This window comes from Carcharhinus amblyrhynchos, chromosome 5 (genome assembly GCF_965287045.1).
Source record: "Carcharhinus amblyrhynchos chromosome 5, sCarAmb.v2.hapA, whole genome shotgun sequence".
Taxonomy (NCBI): domain Eukaryota; kingdom Metazoa; phylum Chordata; class Chondrichthyes; order Carcharhiniformes; family Carcharhinidae; genus Carcharhinus; species Carcharhinus amblyrhynchos.
Window position 1 is genome coordinate 59,268,676 of NC_137328.1, and position 17,892 is coordinate 59,286,567.

Consider the following 17,892-nt stretch of genomic DNA (forward strand, 5'->3'; position numbering starts at 1 on the left):
TGTTTCAACAGAAAATATTTTACTATAAGAACTATCTAATTAAGGATGCTGTTTTAATAATACTCTAAACATACTTCCCAGACAGCCATTTATACTTCATTCATTTTAAACCATAGACACAATAGATATGAATTTCTTCCATAGCATTAGATAAATTTATTCAATATTGCAGTATCTGGACAGAATCCAGAGGGAATGCAGGTGGCACAAAGAAATTTATAATATAAAAACAGTGATTGCTTCAGTTCTCCTGCTTATATTTCTAGACAGACCAATAAACCCTACTAATGCCTAGATTTACTAGAAAATTTCTATTCATTTCCCTGCGTAGCAGAAACTAAGCTAATAAAGTCCCACCGAGAGCACCGTCAGGCTAAATCCCTCAACCACTGAAAATGCTGCCTGGCTAAATCTCACTTCACTTTTCCATTCTGCCAACCACTTAGGGCAGAGCCCAAGGGAACTCTGCAGCTTATCCCTCCTCACGCAATGTCACAGGCAGAAGTCTGAGTGGTCCAATCAGTGCCGAGAAAAGAATAAACTAAAAAGATTAAAACACAGATGTTCATGCATTTTACATACAGCATGCCCTGTGGTCTGTTACTAGGGTAACTGGAGACCACCAATGTGCATTTTATTGGCCGTATAAAATGGATCACATGGTCGGAAAAGTATTGTATGATAATAGTGGAGCTTTTGTTGAATTTGTTTGCTCATCAATATCATAAGTACATTCTATTTCCAACCAAAAAAAAATCAACATCCCAAATACAAATTGTGCATCTTCGTTTTTCTTCATAATTCTAATTCTATCATTGAAACCAAAATGTCCTTTTAAATGCACACACTATGTTGCATTAATTGTAGTCTGAATAGTAAATACTATTTATTTTGTTGAATGTGTGCCCACAATAGTAAACCTGCAAGTACAAATAAATTATTATTCCTGTTCTACTCAATACTTAGTGCCAAGTGAAATATAGCACCAGGAAAGCTGGCTGCAGGACAGAATACAAACACACACATCCTCAACAATATCAATAAACCTTTAATCATCTGGGCAGATATAAAAGCTTCACCTTTCCCGCACCTACAACCTCGGCTTTCTCCTCTAATCCAAACAGGATCTGGCAGGCCCAGGCCAGTCAGGGGAAACATCACAAATCTCAAAGGACTACTGTGGTTCAAGTGTTGATTTACAGAGGGCAGGCAGAACAGATCAATAGGAGAACAGACTACATTCAAATTCACAGGAGAAAGCGAACATGCTGAGACAATAATTTCCTGGGAAAGCTAAAACCTAATGAGAATCAACTCTGTCCGTTTCATTCAGACAACCAACCCCTTTGTAGGCAACGGCTTCCTGACAGACAAGGCCTTTTAATAGGATTTCCATATGATTTCCAACACCTGCCTAAAAAGTTATTTGTTTATATTCAGAGAGAGAGCTTCTTGATTCAGACATCTGAGATATCTTAGGAAGCAATCTAGAAAGCAGTTTTGTTACCATAGTAACGTGGATTTTCATCCTTTTAATGCATAGTAAAGTACAGCATTTCCACCCTTAGCTCTAAAAAGGCAAAATTATACTCATCTCGAGGATTTTGATCAATCTCTTCTTGTTTCCTCTACAAGATTTAATGTGCAAAACAAAACACTGGCTAATTGTTATTGTAATACTTAAAATTATATTACATTAGACTAATACATCTCTGTATGTTGTAACCTGACGTAAGTCAGTAATGTATTCGAATATTCTATCTAAAGATTTAGTCATTCAATTGTCCCATAACAATTAAAGTGGCTGCAGGTTCTGTAGGATGTGCACAGCTAGAGGTGAAATAAATCTATGTGGCATTAGAAGATAATTTAAAATGAACAAAAAAGTCATGTCACCATTATATACTTCATTATGTCAATGAACTAAACATGCCAATATTGACTGGTTGAAGGGCCATTAAAACAATAAAAAAAATTTTCTAGTGACCCATTCACTGAGGATGTAATTCAGGGACTTACAGGTAAAGACCACTAATTGCACAAACCTTAGGACAGAGACTTTGCATAATGTGTGAAAAGCCAGCAGGGACACAACAGGTCAAAACAGCCTCCTTTGTGCTGGAACCATTTTACGATTTTTGGCTGTTGTATAATTAAATAAGATGGTAGGTGCCCAACATATATAATAATCTAAAGAGACAATGTCCAAAACACTTATTAGCTAGCCTATCCATTTAAATTGCAGACTTAAAAGCTGCATTGGACAGCATAACATGACTGAGGGAAAAGCTATTTATAAAAAATACTGAAAGGACAGTTTTTGACGTTGTGGTTTTCGACATTGATGGGAACAAGAAGGGTCAACCTCAAGCTTCCGACATGTCTTTGCAAATATCAACACCAAAATGCCATATTAATTGTAAAGTGTCATAATCCTAATTAATTAATCCTAAATGTTCTTGTCTATCTCAGCAACCCGTGAACCTATTTAATTCCTCAGAGGTGCTGGCAAGCAATAACCCCTGCAAGCTGAACTCCCTCTCCTGAGAGCACTTCTCCATTCACAATGTCACTGGAGTAGCAGCATTTAAATTCAGGATTACTATTGAATTTTAAGACAATTATTGCCATCGTTACAGCTTAGATTACCCTATTATGATAATTGCTCAGTTTGCTTCTTCAACAGCAGGGTGAAAATATCTCTTTAAAAGGATTAAACAAGAGTGTGGGTGGGGTTAAATATATAAATCTTTAATTTTAAAGTAACAGTGTTTTGAAACTATTTTGAGCTGAGCTTTTATGCATTTTTCCTTTTGTCTGATGTATTGTGACATATACTTATATACTCTTATATACTAACCTTAAATATATATTTATAATGATTATCTTTAATAAGTGCTGGCATGGTGGTACGATGGTTAGCACTGCTGCCTCACACCACCAGGGACCCGGGTCTGACTCCCGGCTTGGGTCACTGTCTGTGCAGACTCCGCACAATCTCGCCATGTCTGCACGGGTTTCTTCCAAGTGTGTTCCAGTTTTCTCCCACAGTCCGAAAGACCGAAAAACGTGCTGGTTAGGTGCACTGGCCATGCTAAATTCTCCCTCAGTGTACCTGGGCAGGTGCCAGAGTGTGGCGACTGAGGGATTTTCACAGTAACTTTGTTGCATTGTTAATGTAAGCTACTTGTGACACTAATAAATAAACTTAAAAAAACTAATAGCAAGCCTAAACTATGGCTAATGCAATTGTCTTATTTTTATTCATTCATTTATAAAGCATATGTGAATTCAAAGCCTGAAAACTGTGCAAGCCTTTTTAAGAGTTAAATATCAACACTTTTTAGTTACTGAAAATTTTTGTAAAAATGGTGAAAGGATAATAGGCCAATGCCCTGAAAATATGAACTTTTGACTTTAGTAAAGAGTCTTTTGTGGGCACTGTAAGTCATGTATTGTGTGGGAGGAAGAGAAAAATTATTATGGTCAAATCACCATGATATTTTTTATTTAGGAATTTAATAACATTACATCAAATGTATAATTAGAAAAGATCCATTTTAAATCACATCTAAAGTCATGAATAAAATAACCTAATAATTGGTCAACTTGAACTTTTTGTTTGGAACCCCCCTATCCTCTAGGTGTTGTTCTGATTTGTGTTGTAAGAAAACTTTTTATTATGCAAGGATTTTTTTTTAAACAGTTCATCAGAACATCAATACAACAGAAAACTTTACTTGTTCATATTATATCCTACGCTAATTATTGCCAACATATCCTTTACTTTGCACATTAATGGTTTCAAAAGTGCTATAAAAATTTTCAGGCATCATTAATTTAAATTTGCACTGAAATTTCCCCTTGACAAAAAGCCAAAAATTGATGATTATTTAGAGCACGAGTAATGCCTGTTTGCACATTAGTAGAGGAGAAAAGGGAAAAATTAAATGCAAGAGGAAATTTATGTCATGTTTATTACCTGTTAAATGTTAAAGAGCATTATTCTGCACGAATAAATTATCTTATACAAGGATACAAAGTGCAGCTGTTGGGAATTGTCACATTCTGGCAGTTAGACATCAGTATTAGTCACATGGTGTAAAATCATAAAAAGCCTCTCCTACACAGAACCACTTAAGAGACGACAGATCAATAAAACAAGAGACTAACTGCTACTTTGTGCATAGCTGAAAACATTTAAGGAAATTAGCAAGCTATTGTATCTCAAAATGCTGGCAGCAAGCTTTTCATCCTTAAATAAATCATTCTGATGGGTCTCTGAAGTTCCGATATCAAAAATATTTTCTTTTTAACCACAAAATGAGCTTTGTTTTCTACTTGGAGCTAAATTAATCTGAGCTTTTAGGGTTTTTTTCCCCTCATGGAACTGTAACTGGTGTGATTCAGCTCTTCTGATAGAGGAAGGAAAACAGGCATAAAATTCAGAAGTGCAGCAACACTGGAGGCAGCAATAAGGAATCTGGTCACCATCCTGCGAGTTTGTATTGCATCATCATCAGTTGCTTTCAGTGCACCCTCCATTGCTTAACATGTTGAGAAGAGTACTTGTACAGGCGTCCCCTGTGAGCTCCAAAAGCAGTGGAAATGATCTGATAATATCACACAGCCCCACCAGCTGATTTAAGACTGTTGCCCAATTTTGGACCACACAGATCCATTCAAACAAATTTGCTTGCCAATCAACAAAGAGAGGCCCAGCACTACTGCTACTTAAAACAATCAGGTTATTCTTCTTGTCAAAATAGACAATTTCACATTTTCCCATAGCATATCCTTTTACCACATATTTTCTCACTTACTTAACCTATCCATATCCCTTTGTAGCCTCCTTATGCCCTTTTTCACAACCTATTTTCCAATCTATTTTTGTGCCATCAGCAAATTTAACAACCATACCTTTGGTCCCTTCATTTAAGTAATTTAAATAAATTGTAAAAAGTTGACACCCCAGCACTGATCTCTGTGGCACCCCTCATTACGTCTTGCCAACCAGATAATGATCCATTTATGCCTACTCACTGTTTCCTGTTCAATAGCCAAACTTCTTTCCATGCCAATAAATTGCTCTCACTGCCATGAAATTTATTTTCTGCAATAAACTTTAATGTGGCACCTTAACAAATGCCTCTGGAAATCTAAGTATTTCTGGTTCCCCTTTACCAACAGTATATGTTATCTCTTCAAAGAACTCCAATAAATTGGTTAAACATGATTTCTCCTTTCAAAACTATGTTGATTCTGCCTGGTTACCTTGAATTTATCCAAATGTCCTCACATAATTTCATAATAGCTGCTGACATTTTCCCTTTATGAATAAAAAGTGTTACATTTGCTATTTTCCAATCTAGTGGAATCTTCCTCGAATCTATGAAATTTTGGAAAATTAAAACCAACGTATCAATCTTATTAGCCACTTCTTTTAAGACTCTGGGATGAAGCCCATCAGGCTCCAGAGACTGGTTAGCACACAACCCCCACAATTTGCTAAGTACCAATTTCCAGCGATTAAAATTTTCTTGAGTTCCTCTGTCCTCTTCATTGATAGCTATTCCTGGATCTGGGATGTTATTTGTATCTTCCATAGTGAATACTGATGCAAAATATCTACTCAATTCATTTGCCATCCCTTTAATTCCCATTATTAATTCCCCAGATTCAGTTTCTGTAGTACCAACACTCACTCACTTTGTTATTTTTTGTGTTTTATATTACTAGCTAGTTTTCTTTCCTTCCTTCCATTTTAAGTCTTTGTTGTTTACTGTTTTTCACATTCTGTCCAATCTTCTGACCTGCCACCCATATAAGCTTTGTCTTTAAGTTTAATAAGAACATAAGAAATAGGAGCAGGAGTAGGCCATCTAGCCCTTCGAGCCTGCCCCGCCATTCAATAAGATCATGGCTGATCTATCGTGGCTCAGTTCCACTTTCCCGCCTATAATAATTAAATATTATATTTAACTTTTATAGTTAGCCATGGATGATGGGTCCTCCCCTTGTAATTTTCCTTTCTCATTGGAACATATCTGTTCTGTATATTCTGAAATACCCCTTTAAATGTCTCTTTTTTTTCAGTGGAAGTTCAGAGAAGAATCTCCCACACTGTGCACTGCAGAGGTCATTAGCATGTATATCATATACAATAGTGGGCAGGGCCTGCTCCTCCTGCAGAGGCCAACAGAGCAGTGCTGAGCAGGCCACTGTGCATGCATCAAACTGTCTGTGCCAAGATTGGCGCATGTGCTGTGGCCCATCTGCCAGTCTCCCGATTGCTGGCCAGCCCCGTGATTCCCCGCATTGCTGGCCCTCTGCCCTCCCAACACCACACCCCCCGCCTTTCACTTCAGTGGGGTCGGGCCACTAGTGGGCCTGGAGACTTCTGCCCCACCGGGCTCACTAATGAAACTTTAAGTTATATTTAAATGACCATTTCCAGTGTGGAGCTGATGCCGCCAGAAATCCGGTGCTGGGTGACACTATTGACACAGGAATGCATGAATGAACCCTATGAATCAGCCAATGCAAGAATCTCCCGACCTGCTGCGCTAAAAAATTAGCACCGAGGGATTGGAGAATCACGGCCTTGCTCTTTGCGGCAGAGAATAGGGTCAATTGCACACGCTATTCTGTCTCCTACTTCCATATATTCCTTTCTGCTCCTCCCACTTGAATGGCTTCCTGTATCATGGCCAAAGGGTTCATCCCTGCAGCCACCACTCTCATTCAAACAAACTGAAAGAACCTCAAACCTGTTGTAAGACTACAAAAACTGAGACACCAGCACTCTGGGTCCCCTTATCTGCCTCATCTGCAGTCACACCCTTAGATCCCTGATCACTGGCCAAATGAAAAGACCTTATTCTAAGTGGTGTGACTGCTTTCTGGCAGAAAACGTCCAGGGAACTTTCACCCATCCTGATGCATCACAATATCTGCAAATCAATGATTCTGAACCAAGACTCCTCAAGCAATTGCTGCAGGTGTGCTTGCCCTGGATTGCAATGGCATCCAGATGCTCCCACATATTGCAGCCTTGGCACATCACCTGTCAGCCCATCCTTAATGCTTTTGAAGCACTTGGAGAAGTTCAGTGGTCGTGAAAATGATAGACAAATGCAAGTACCTACTTTCCTTTCAATTTACTATGACAGTGATTGGAGAATGTCCAGCAGACTAGCCTATAGGTCTACAGGCCCATCAGTATTTTCCTTTATTCAATCCCATTGAGGACTTATCCAAATCATCTGTAGTAGAATTTGTGTGCGACTACGCTGGCCAGAGAATTGACAAATGAGTTATTCTTTACTCCTGGCCTGGCTGCAGCTGATAAACCATGTGTTGATCCCAACTCTATACTAAGCTCCACTGTACTTCAATGCCAGTATCTAAATTGATAACTTTGACTATCAGATCAAGTGATGTGCTCATTCATCAGTCCTGTGTTTTTTTTTTCTCTCCCTCTTCTTTCTGGGTGACTGAGCACACAGCAGTTCAAGGGTGACTGAATGCAGAAAGTCAAAAAGGGAAGGTTGGGGTGGATATCAAGACACCTATGGTCACATCACCTGCAACTTGCTCACTGTGCCAAATAACAGTTTGAGTGTGAGCTGGGAATTCAGAAGAGGCATAAGGCAGTCACATGCCATCATCCCAATTCTACAGGTTTCCCATGAAGACCTATCTACTCCATAGATTTCAGGAGATGAATAGATCCTTGACCTGCTCCCAAGTGGCTTGGGACCACTACCTGCAAGTTCCATTCCATCATTATGAATTAGAACAATATCACTGTTCTTTCACTTGTCACTGCATCAAAATTCTGGAACTTCCTTCTTAACAATACTGTGGGTGCACATGTATCAGATGGATGCAATGGTCCAAGAAAGTGGCACACCACCACCACTGCTGAAAAAAATTAATTAATTGGTTTTAAAGCACTTTAAATGCTTCAAAGACAGCGATAGGTTGCTCTATTAATTCAAGTTCTTCCTTTAAATATATTCACACTTTCATTAAGTCACATCTTAATGAAGCAGTCACATTTAGCTACTTTTGATCAAACACCAGCACTTTCCAGCCTCCCATCATGTGTTCCCAGGCAACAGAAAGCCATTTGCTAGCAACGGGATCTTCTCATCCTGCCGTTGTCAATGGGATTTTATATTGTAGCCATCCCATGCCACTGAGAAACCTGTGGCAGGGGTGCATTGCCAGTGGACCAGAGATCAGCCACCAGTGAACAGCCAAGAATTCCAGCCTTAATCTTATGGCAAAATACTTAATTTAAGTACAATTTTAACTAATTGCTGTTCAGTTTGGACATCAATTTTGTCAATTAAAAAGCCACTTTTTGCCAGTTAACCCACACCAGAAACAGAATAAAGCAGTTTTAGTTGTTCTTCTGTGCATCATTGGCAGCAGCTGCTCAATACACTCCCACCACTGGCACATTAAAATCTAACAAAGGTTAAGTATACACCTTCCATAATGTCAAGCTTGCCCAACTCCCAGGATCTAATCACAAAGGCAAGAAGAACAAACATTTATTTCCTACTCACCCACCAACATGGGCCAACAGTGTGGTGGTATACTAAAAAGGAAAGAACTGATTCTATGCGGTCATGGATTTCCCACTAAGGAACCATTGGTTTCTTGATATGAGGCCTCATATATAAAAATGCCTATAGGCGCTGGTCTAAAATTAACGTTTGCAATGCTGCTGACCAAAGCATTCGAGAGGTATGATACTATGGCAATATTAGAAGTTGTAGAAAGATATAACTGAAAAACCAAAATGCAGAAGCAGGAAGTCATCAACAGACCTTATTTTTAATTCCTTTTGGAGAATAAAATACAGTTGAAACAACTTACCTTTACTGAGTCTCTGTCTGTTCCCATCGAAGCCACATCGTTAAAAAATGACACGGTTGCAAGAAGGCACAAATTGAGGAAAAATCGTAGGTTGGGAGGGAGGGGGAGAGGTTGGAAGAGAAAACAAGCCACTGTTATCATCATCATCATTGTCATTTTATGTCAATCACCAGCTACGCTGTTTCATTATGTAAGATAATGATCAGTTTTCACTAATGTGAGCTCAAAACCAACTTCCAGACAGTGCAGTGTAAATAAATATTTGGTCATTTTCTACTGCTAAGTACCTCAGTTAACCCAGCATAGTTCAACACAGAAAGAGAGCTGGGGGTTAAGGAGGGATGATGAAATCTGTAGTCTCTCCCATCCTCTCAGATGCACAGGATAAGATTCAACTCACTCAAAAACTACCAGCTTATTAAAATTGGTCCCACAATGTTTATTTGCAAATACCGTAAGAAGTATAAGTAATGAAATGCTGTAAAACTCATGATAGAGTAGACAGGGCTACTGCAGTATGGCAGCACTGTTTCCTCTAGCTTCATGGATGTGCAATTATGCAGCAATCCTATTCCAACAAAACAAGATACAAACAGGTCATGCATGACACTGGCCCCTTTAAGTCAAATGCATGATAAAGCATGACCTGGTAATCTTAAAGGGATGTGGAGTTCAACAAATGGATGCGCACAGCAAAGCGAAAGTAAAGGGAACAATAGTGAATTTATTTTTTTTTACAACTGCACTAAGTGCCATGGCTCTTGGATTTTTTGCCTATGAATTTACAAAACCTACAAGTGGATATTGTTTTGCTTTTTGTGATTCCACTATATTTGTGGTTTTGAAAGTCAAACAACATAGTAACCACATTTTTAAAAATCATTTGGATCCTACTTACAAGCTTGAACTGGGCATTACATTGCTGACCATGACGAAGCAAGGGAAGCACTTAGTGTAGTGATATGAACTTGCGGTTATTCATTTATCTTATGACTAATTCTCTCAACATAAACTCGTCGCTTAAGTGAAATATACTGCCACTAGAATTACTTAAAAGTCAATCTAAGTACAGTGGTAGTACATTTCACTTAAAGCATTTATTTTCTATGAATCAACAGAATCATTTGATATGCAAGAAATCATACCTTCAATTTAAAATATTGCAGACTGGTACTTTTTTTTCAATTTTACTGAACATTTGTTACTTTTTAAAACCAATCCTTGTATCTCTATCTATTGATTAGCAAAGAAATCAGGTAACTCCACAACCTTACACTCAAGGTTGTTTCCAATAAAATCATTTTTGGTGAGTGAATCAGCTTTCCTTGCTGGTGAATCATTCCCATTACTAATGAGCAGACATAACAATAATGAATCAAACTAAGCAGATGCTTCCAGCACCTCATACTGGCCAGTAATGGCAAATGTGAAAAGCTGCCATACAAGGGGTAAGGTAAGGAGGTGCAACACGTCACCCACTATTAGTAGACTAGATGCAAGTGCCACTTTTGGGATATCACGTAGTTTCATTATTGGCTCTATCAAAGTCCGCTAAAAGTTCTCTCCCAAGAGGATCTTGATGTCTTCCGAAAGCACTAATACAAGGGTATTTACACTATCTTCATCAGAGGCAACCATATGGGGTAAAGGAGTTATGAAATTGCTTTAGCATGGCAAATTTGATGCTTCATTGCTGTAATGGGCAACAAAAGTGCTCTGACTATGAAAAAAACCTATTTTGCACAATAATAAAGAAATATAAATAAAATAGCAAGATAAAGAGATTGATTGGAAAACTGTTCTCAGCATGTATCTCCAAATATTCATCAGAAAAAATAAATATGCTGTAGCTTAGTTAGAATTATAGAACACATACAGTGTAGAAGGAGCCCAGTCGGACCATTGAGCCTGCATTCCACCCAGGCCCGTAACCCCGTGTATTTACTCTGCTAGCCCCCTGACACTAGGAGGAAATTTAGCATGGCCAATCAACCTAACCCACATGCCTTTGGACCATGGGAGGAAATGGAGGACTCGGGGTAAACACACAGACACGTGGAGAATATGCAAACTCCATACGGACAGTGATCCAAGCTGGCATTGAAACTGGGTGCCTGGCGCCGTGAGGCAGCAATGCTAATGACTGTGCCACCATGCCACCCATTTTATAGAATTCTCTCTCAATTTATCCAGAGGAATTGTAGATTGACTAATCTAATTAGTTTGTAGTGTTTTCTTCATGACTAATCCAAACTGCATGAATATACATCAATCCTCCTCTCTGGCATCAAGTAGCTACTGCATTCCCGCTCTTTTGAGATAAGGCTAGCTATGATGTGTGACACTGAATGTAATGCAAATGCTCTCTAGTTGGAATAACATGCAATACAGATACTAAAACTGCATGACTGAAAATAAATTATCCAGTCTCTCCTAGTCCAGAAGCCCACAGTTTGTGTTTTTACCATAGAATTACACAAAACAATAAAGCACACAACAGGCTACTGACCCCAACTGGACCATGCCAAACCTGTATACTTCATTCAAGCTTTTTCCCATCCTACCAACTATCAGCATAACCTTCCATTCTCTTCTCACTGAAATGATTATCTAGCTTCCCCTTAAACACATCTATACTATTCACTTTAAGTACTCCCTGTGGTAGAGTTCCATATTCTCATTACTGTCTGGGTGAAGAAGTTTCTTAGATTATTTGATGACTATTTTATATTGATAATCTCTAGTTTTGCTTTATTTCATAATTACTCAAATGCTTTTTTCAAGGCAACGTTTTATATGTTGGACGCCTTCAATAAACTAACACATTACAACTTCAGAAAGCTAGTTCTTAATCTGAAAAACTGCACTGAAGAAATGTGAGGTGTTGCAAAAATCTGGTTCATAATTCATGTTCTGGAATATAATTTCAGTTTTAGAAATTAAAGTTTCAAATTTAAGGTAAGAAATGGACAAACTGGTTGTGAAACTGACAAACAACCCTCATGCAAAGGCATATCAAAGGTTCAGAATTAATAGTGAAAAAGAACAATGGATGACCTCTGGGTATCTATCATTATGTCCATAAAAAAGCTAAAAGCAAGCAATTCTGGAAAATGGTTCATAAAACTCCATTCTAGATAAGAAAAAACTGTTCAGATGGATATTCAGATGAACCAAAGAGTTGTGTTGAAAATGAAATAATTTGTTTAGATTTCAGTTGGAGACCATCCCAGAGCAAGCCACATTATCACAGATACAGGCTATGAGGGTACAAGATATTTTAAACAAAATAACTTGAGTGTGTTTTTTGACAGAAACAAGGAGTTCAGTTTGGATTTTGCAAGGGAAGAGCAGTTGAAATATTTGCTCTTGCTCACAGCTAATGGAAGAAATCTATAATGATCATCATGGAACCTTGTGGCAGAAAGCTGGGTATCTGCCGGCAACAAGGAGCTGAAGCATCCACGGTCATGAGGTCTAAGGAAAAGGTGAAGGGGTCATGTAGCCAAAAAACTACAGGGAGGATCCCATAGAATCTTACCTCGAAGGACAGCTGAAACACTGAGAAAAGTTAAAGTAAACTCCAGAGGACTATGGCACACATTTTGGGTTAGTCCCTAAGGAAGTGAATGAATTTGTTGCAATATATAAGGGATTTCTTGGGGAAAGAAGTAAAACTGAATTCATTGCATAAGTAATTATAAGCTATCATGTTAAGTTTACAGTGTTTGCTTTGTCAAATTCTTATATACAATAAAGTTTGTTTTTGTTTTTTAAAATGTGTAATTTTGTGGTATAGGTCTGTTGGTTGATTGTGGGGTGTTCAAATTTCTCTTTAAATGTTAACAGTCTCTAACAGGATTATAACAGAAGGGAAAGAATTACACTTTCAACTGAAATATTTTTAAACAAAGTTGATAGATTTTTGTTAGGCAAGGAACTAAGGGAACAGAACCCTATGGCAAATAGACAGATTTACAATCCAGATTGGCCATGATCTAATTCAATGTCAGAGCAGGTCTGAGAGGCTGAATGGTCTACTCCTGATGTTACATTCCTAAAGACAGAAAATATGAACAACCAAGTTCCCATTTCTAAATTACAGATCTTAAATCAATTGCAATTTCAAGCATTGGTTACCTCTTTGGTGGTCTGTGTCATGGTGTTTTTTCTCATCTTTCATAGCACTTGATAACGCCAATAGTCCTGCACTACTTCCAACTGATGGGATTCCTGGGGGTTGGAGTCCAGACGGATGCGGTGTGAGGGGTACTGGAAGTGCATGACCATGGGAGAGATGTTGGGCTTGTAGCTGTTGCTGCTGCTGTGGACAAATGAACTTGTATGAACATAATGCATGAAGAAATTAGGTCAAATACAAGAAACTAGAAAAAGCACATGAAATCACCTGCATAATTATTAAAAATGCATTTGTGCAATTAAAGTAGCAATATTTGTACTGCTGGCTTTTCCACTTTCTTACAGACTTCCGCCTTGATACTTATAGGGTAAGTGTGAGAAAAACTTTGACAAGTTCATGGAATGTGGAAGTTGCACCAAATTTAACAGAAGGACATTTCTTTTTCCCTTTTTCCATCCAGTTGCCAGCAAAATCAATAGACTGGTGTGCTACCATGCAGGAAAAGCAATAGCAAGAGACGTAAGCCAGGAACCCTTGGGAATGTTCCTCAGCAATTGGGAAGGCGGGAGCAGGGCGCAATTGTGGGCACACAGGGGAAGTCAGTCAATAGGGAGTGAGACAGGGATGCAGCAGGAGTAGGAAGGAGGAGGAACAAACGAGGACATTCGGATGGGAGCGAGAAGTTTTGTTGGAAAGCAGGATGGGAGGTGCTGATGGCAGTGGGGTTGGCAAGGATAGGGATAAGCCAAGATCAGCAAAGGCAAGGCCAGAGACTATCTTGGTAAGCCAGGGAAGCTCTCCTGCTTCACAAGATCCAAAAAGAGAGCTGTAAAAGACACTGAAACTCCTAAGCCAACAGCTCCCACCTCTCTTTTACTGCCAAGTTTCCTGAGCCCTGGGAACCCACATTGCAACAATTAAATTTAAATCAGGTTGCCAATTGCATGTTGGAAGCTTTGATTTAAATATGTTAATTAAGTATTCCACAAAAATGGCAAGGCAGGTTAGGAATTTTTTTCCCAGACTTTAAATAATCACCCACATCTTCTCTGCCTGTTATGGGACAGTTTAATAATTAGACCCAAATACCCATTTATAAATATTCATTACATACAGGTATTACATTTTGTTTATGGCAATATAAAAACCTTTACACTGCATTTGCAATTTTGAATCACTTTTTTTCTTTTAAATAATATACAATGAAGCTATACTGCTGTTTCCCTACAGTGATCAACTGAAAGTTGGGGTGTGACAAGTGTCTTTTTATTGGTCCAATACCCATATCCACCAATACATAGTCAACCAACAAATCCAACAGGGACAAACACAAATGTTCAGTAAAGTAAATGAAATGCCAGTTTTGCCAAGAACTTGGAGTTATATTTGTAACTGGTTAAATAAACCTAAAACTTCAAATCTATTGAACATGGTGGCTCTGGATATTCTTTTGTCTCAGCCCTATAAACATTTATAATGATTTCAATTTCCATTTGCTCCAAACTCATGGCTAAACTAGAAGAGAATCACAGGTTGTGGGGGACTGATTTGGATTGTAATTCATGTAAGTAGTTTAAAATTGTCAGACTGTAAGAAACATTGCAGTTTTAAAAGCACCAAAAGACCCAGACTAAAAATGAAAAGACTTGGTACTCGATTTAAAAGATGCCAGCAGCTAGTCATGCAAAGAGTAGCAGATAAACCAAAAATAATGGAAGATTCCTGAATATTATTGAAATGCTATGAAATTCAAAGCACTCCAACTGAAGCAAAAATCACATTACTGGAGGAAGTCTCAAGATACTGACAAAAATAGGCCTCAAACCCCCATCTCCAAAAGCATATGTGTTAAAGAAGTGGGCAGTTATTACAAAAACCTCCATCTCAGCATCCACTGCACAAGAGTTAACGTGTGAGAAAAGTGAATTAAATAACCCAGAAAGGAACCTGACTGCAGCTACTATTTAAAGCCCTCGGAGTGTCCTTAGCAGTACTTCAGCAAATTACTAAAGAAAATCTGATGTAGCAGAGGTTCAGGTCCTTAGGCTTGCTCAATAATGCTGAAATAATTGCGTACTCTGTGCACGTTTAGTGCTGTTCGAATAAAAGCTAGAGGCCTGCCCTTGTACTCTTTGCTACCCGGTGAGTCTATGTTGTGACAGGTTTATTTGAGTGGGACTATGATGCATGCACCAGTAACTGCACTGACAAGAGTTTAAAGTCTGTTTTACCAGTACACTGGCAACACACAGAAAAGCCCTCAAGAGGTTAGTATTTGAGCGCTTGACCTCAGCCAGAACAGCATCAAGCACTGTGGTGTACTAACAATTGGTGGGTAGATAGTTGGCTGATGTTGCTGGGTGAGGAGGAGGGGTAAATCAAATATAATAGAAATTAGTTTTTGCATTACACAATATATAGAAAGGCCTGAATACCAAATATATTAGGATTCCTTTAGTCAACATTAGGATTATAATACACTTGTGCATTTAAGTGAATCTGACTGCATATTAAAAACCAATCTTCAATATTAGCTTTACTACATTAGCTTCAATGAGCTATAGCATAATTTAATTTAGTTGAAAATGCAACTATTTATTTCACTGGAACAAACAGCTATAATTATTTCTTTATTGAAATATTCAAGTTATAAAGGATGTTTATATCTAGAAATATAATTGAAGAGAGTATTGGTCCAGATTTTGGATCAATGATGAAGCAGTGTCCTTAGCAGTGCTTCAGCATTTGTCACTGATTTCAAAGAAAGCTGCCGACAAAGACCCAGCGATCCCTGTGATGTAGACTTTCCCTTTCCCAATAGCAGCTTAAATCTGGCGCTAAGGCAAGAGGATCTCCAAGTGGGCAGTAACAGCAATATGGGTGAGCAGCAGAAGAAACCAATCATAATGAAATGTTCTCACAGGCAACATGGCATTGCCTAGGCATTGGAGACATTATCTGCACACATGGCTATTGGGTCATATCGGCTGTTAAATCATACTTTGGGCAGATTGCTCTGAGTAATTGTGGCTTGTTACAATAGAGACCCTTGTGCACAGGAATATTGAAGTGATATACTTGATACAGCACAAACAATTCCTGACCTAAAATGATCAACAGAACATTTTAGCATAAAATAATGATGAAAAGCTATGGCAATAAGATGAAAATTAGCTCTATATTTGTATTGAAAAGTCAAAGGAGAAACATGTGTCAAGTTGGCACAGCCATAGCAATTTCTCTGCAAATGAAGCCAAATTCAGCATCAGGTTTCACCCGAATGGAAAAAAGCTGTAAACACAAATGGACATTCCCATGGTAGATAGGAGGAAGTTTATCAGCACCAAATCAAATTAGCAAGCAGGCGGGTCCTAGGAGGGAGGGGGGAACAAAACCAAGGGTAACAAGAAGACCACAGTTTTCTCTGGAACCATTACTATTCACTCTAGCTCCACAAAAATATGACATTAAAACAGTGTTGTGGTTTTTTTCTGGAACCCATTTTGTAGCTGTCCTTTTAAGACTAAAAGGCCTGGTGCAACTAGGTGAGTTTTGTGTACTACAAACACCACCCATGTGCTCCTGAATTTTGTAGCAGAATCCTATAACTAACCAGATTTGCACAATGAAGGTCTGTTAATTCAGTTACAGGGCAATTGCTTTCTCACTTGGATATATCAAAGTCCACCTTAATTGATATTTAAAGTTTAATTATTAGTGTCATAAGTAGGCTTACATTAACCCTGCAATGAAGTTACTATGAAAATCCCCCAGTCACCACACTCCTGCACCTGTTATGCCATACAGAAGGAGAATTTAGCATGGCCAATGCACCCTAAGTAGCATGTCTTTCAGACAGCGGGAGGAAACGGAGCATCTGGAGGAAATCCACGCAGATCAAAGAACAAAGAAAATTACAGCACAAGAACAGGCCTTTTGGCCCTCTAAGCCTGCACTGACTATGCTGTCCGACTGAACTAAAACCGCCTACCCTCCTGGGGACCGTATCCCTCCATTCCCATCTTATTCATGTATTTGTCAAGATGCCCCTTAAAAGTCACTATCATATCCACTTGCACTACCTCCCCTGGTGGCGAGTTCCAGGCACCCACCATCCTCTGTGTAAAAAACCTGCCTCGTAACATCTCCTTTAAACTTTGCCCCTTGCCCTTTAACCTATGTCCCCTAGTAATTGACTCTTCTACCCTGAGAAAAAGCTTCTGACTATCCACCCTGTCTCTATTGTAACAAGCCACAATTACTCAGGGCAATCTGTCCAAAGTATGATTTAACAGCCGATGTGACCCAGTAGCCTTGTGTGCAGATAATGTCTCCAATGCCTAGGCAATGCCATGCCTCTCATAATCTTGTAGAATTGTGTCAGGTCACCATTCAACCTCCATTGTTCCAGTGAGAACAAACTAAGTTTCTTCAACCTCCCCTCATAGCTAATGCCCTCCATACCAGACAACATCCTGGTAAATCTTTTCTGTACCCTCTCCAAAGCCTCCACGTCCTTCTAGTAGTGTGGCGACCAGAATTGAACATTATATTCCAACTGCGGCCTAACTAAGGTTCTATAAAGCTGCAACATGACTTGCCAATTTTTAAACTCAATGCCCTGGGCAATGAAGGCAATCATGCCATATACCTTCTTGACTACCTTCTCTACCTGAGTTGCCACTTTCAGTGACCTGTGTACCTGTACACCCAAATCTCTCTGCCTATCAATAAGGGTTCATTGATGTGACTATGGTGTCACATGTAGGCCAGACCAGGTAAGGACAGCAGGTCTCATTTCCTAAAGGACATTAGTGAGCTAGATAGGTTTTACAACAATGACACTATCTTAACATGTC

At 38.8% G+C, this 17,892-nt stretch overlaps 1 protein-coding gene across 10 annotated transcripts in view; it reads right to left on the reverse strand.

Annotated features, from left to right (window-relative positions):
- LOC145343060 (transducin-like enhancer protein 4) overlaps positions 1-17,892 on the reverse strand; it is a 180,229-nt gene that overhangs the window by 58,942 nt on the left and 103,395 nt on the right. For 8 of the 10 annotated variants that reach the window (XR_013886679.1, XM_080188867.1, XM_080188866.1 and 5 more), the window contains 2 exons: positions 13,033-13,213; positions 8,893-8,909 (listed from right to left, as the gene is read on the reverse strand). Coding sequence is in view for 9 of the 10 variants with exons in the window: in XM_080188867.1 (XP_080044993.1) it covers positions 8,893-8,909; positions 13,033-13,213 (198 nt within the window). In the remaining variant the exon portion in view is untranslated. Of the gene's footprint in view, positions 1-8,892; positions 8,910-13,032; positions 13,217-17,892 lie in introns of all 10 variants that reach the window. The other 2 variants (XM_080188864.1, XM_080188862.1) reach the window with 1 other exon arrangement.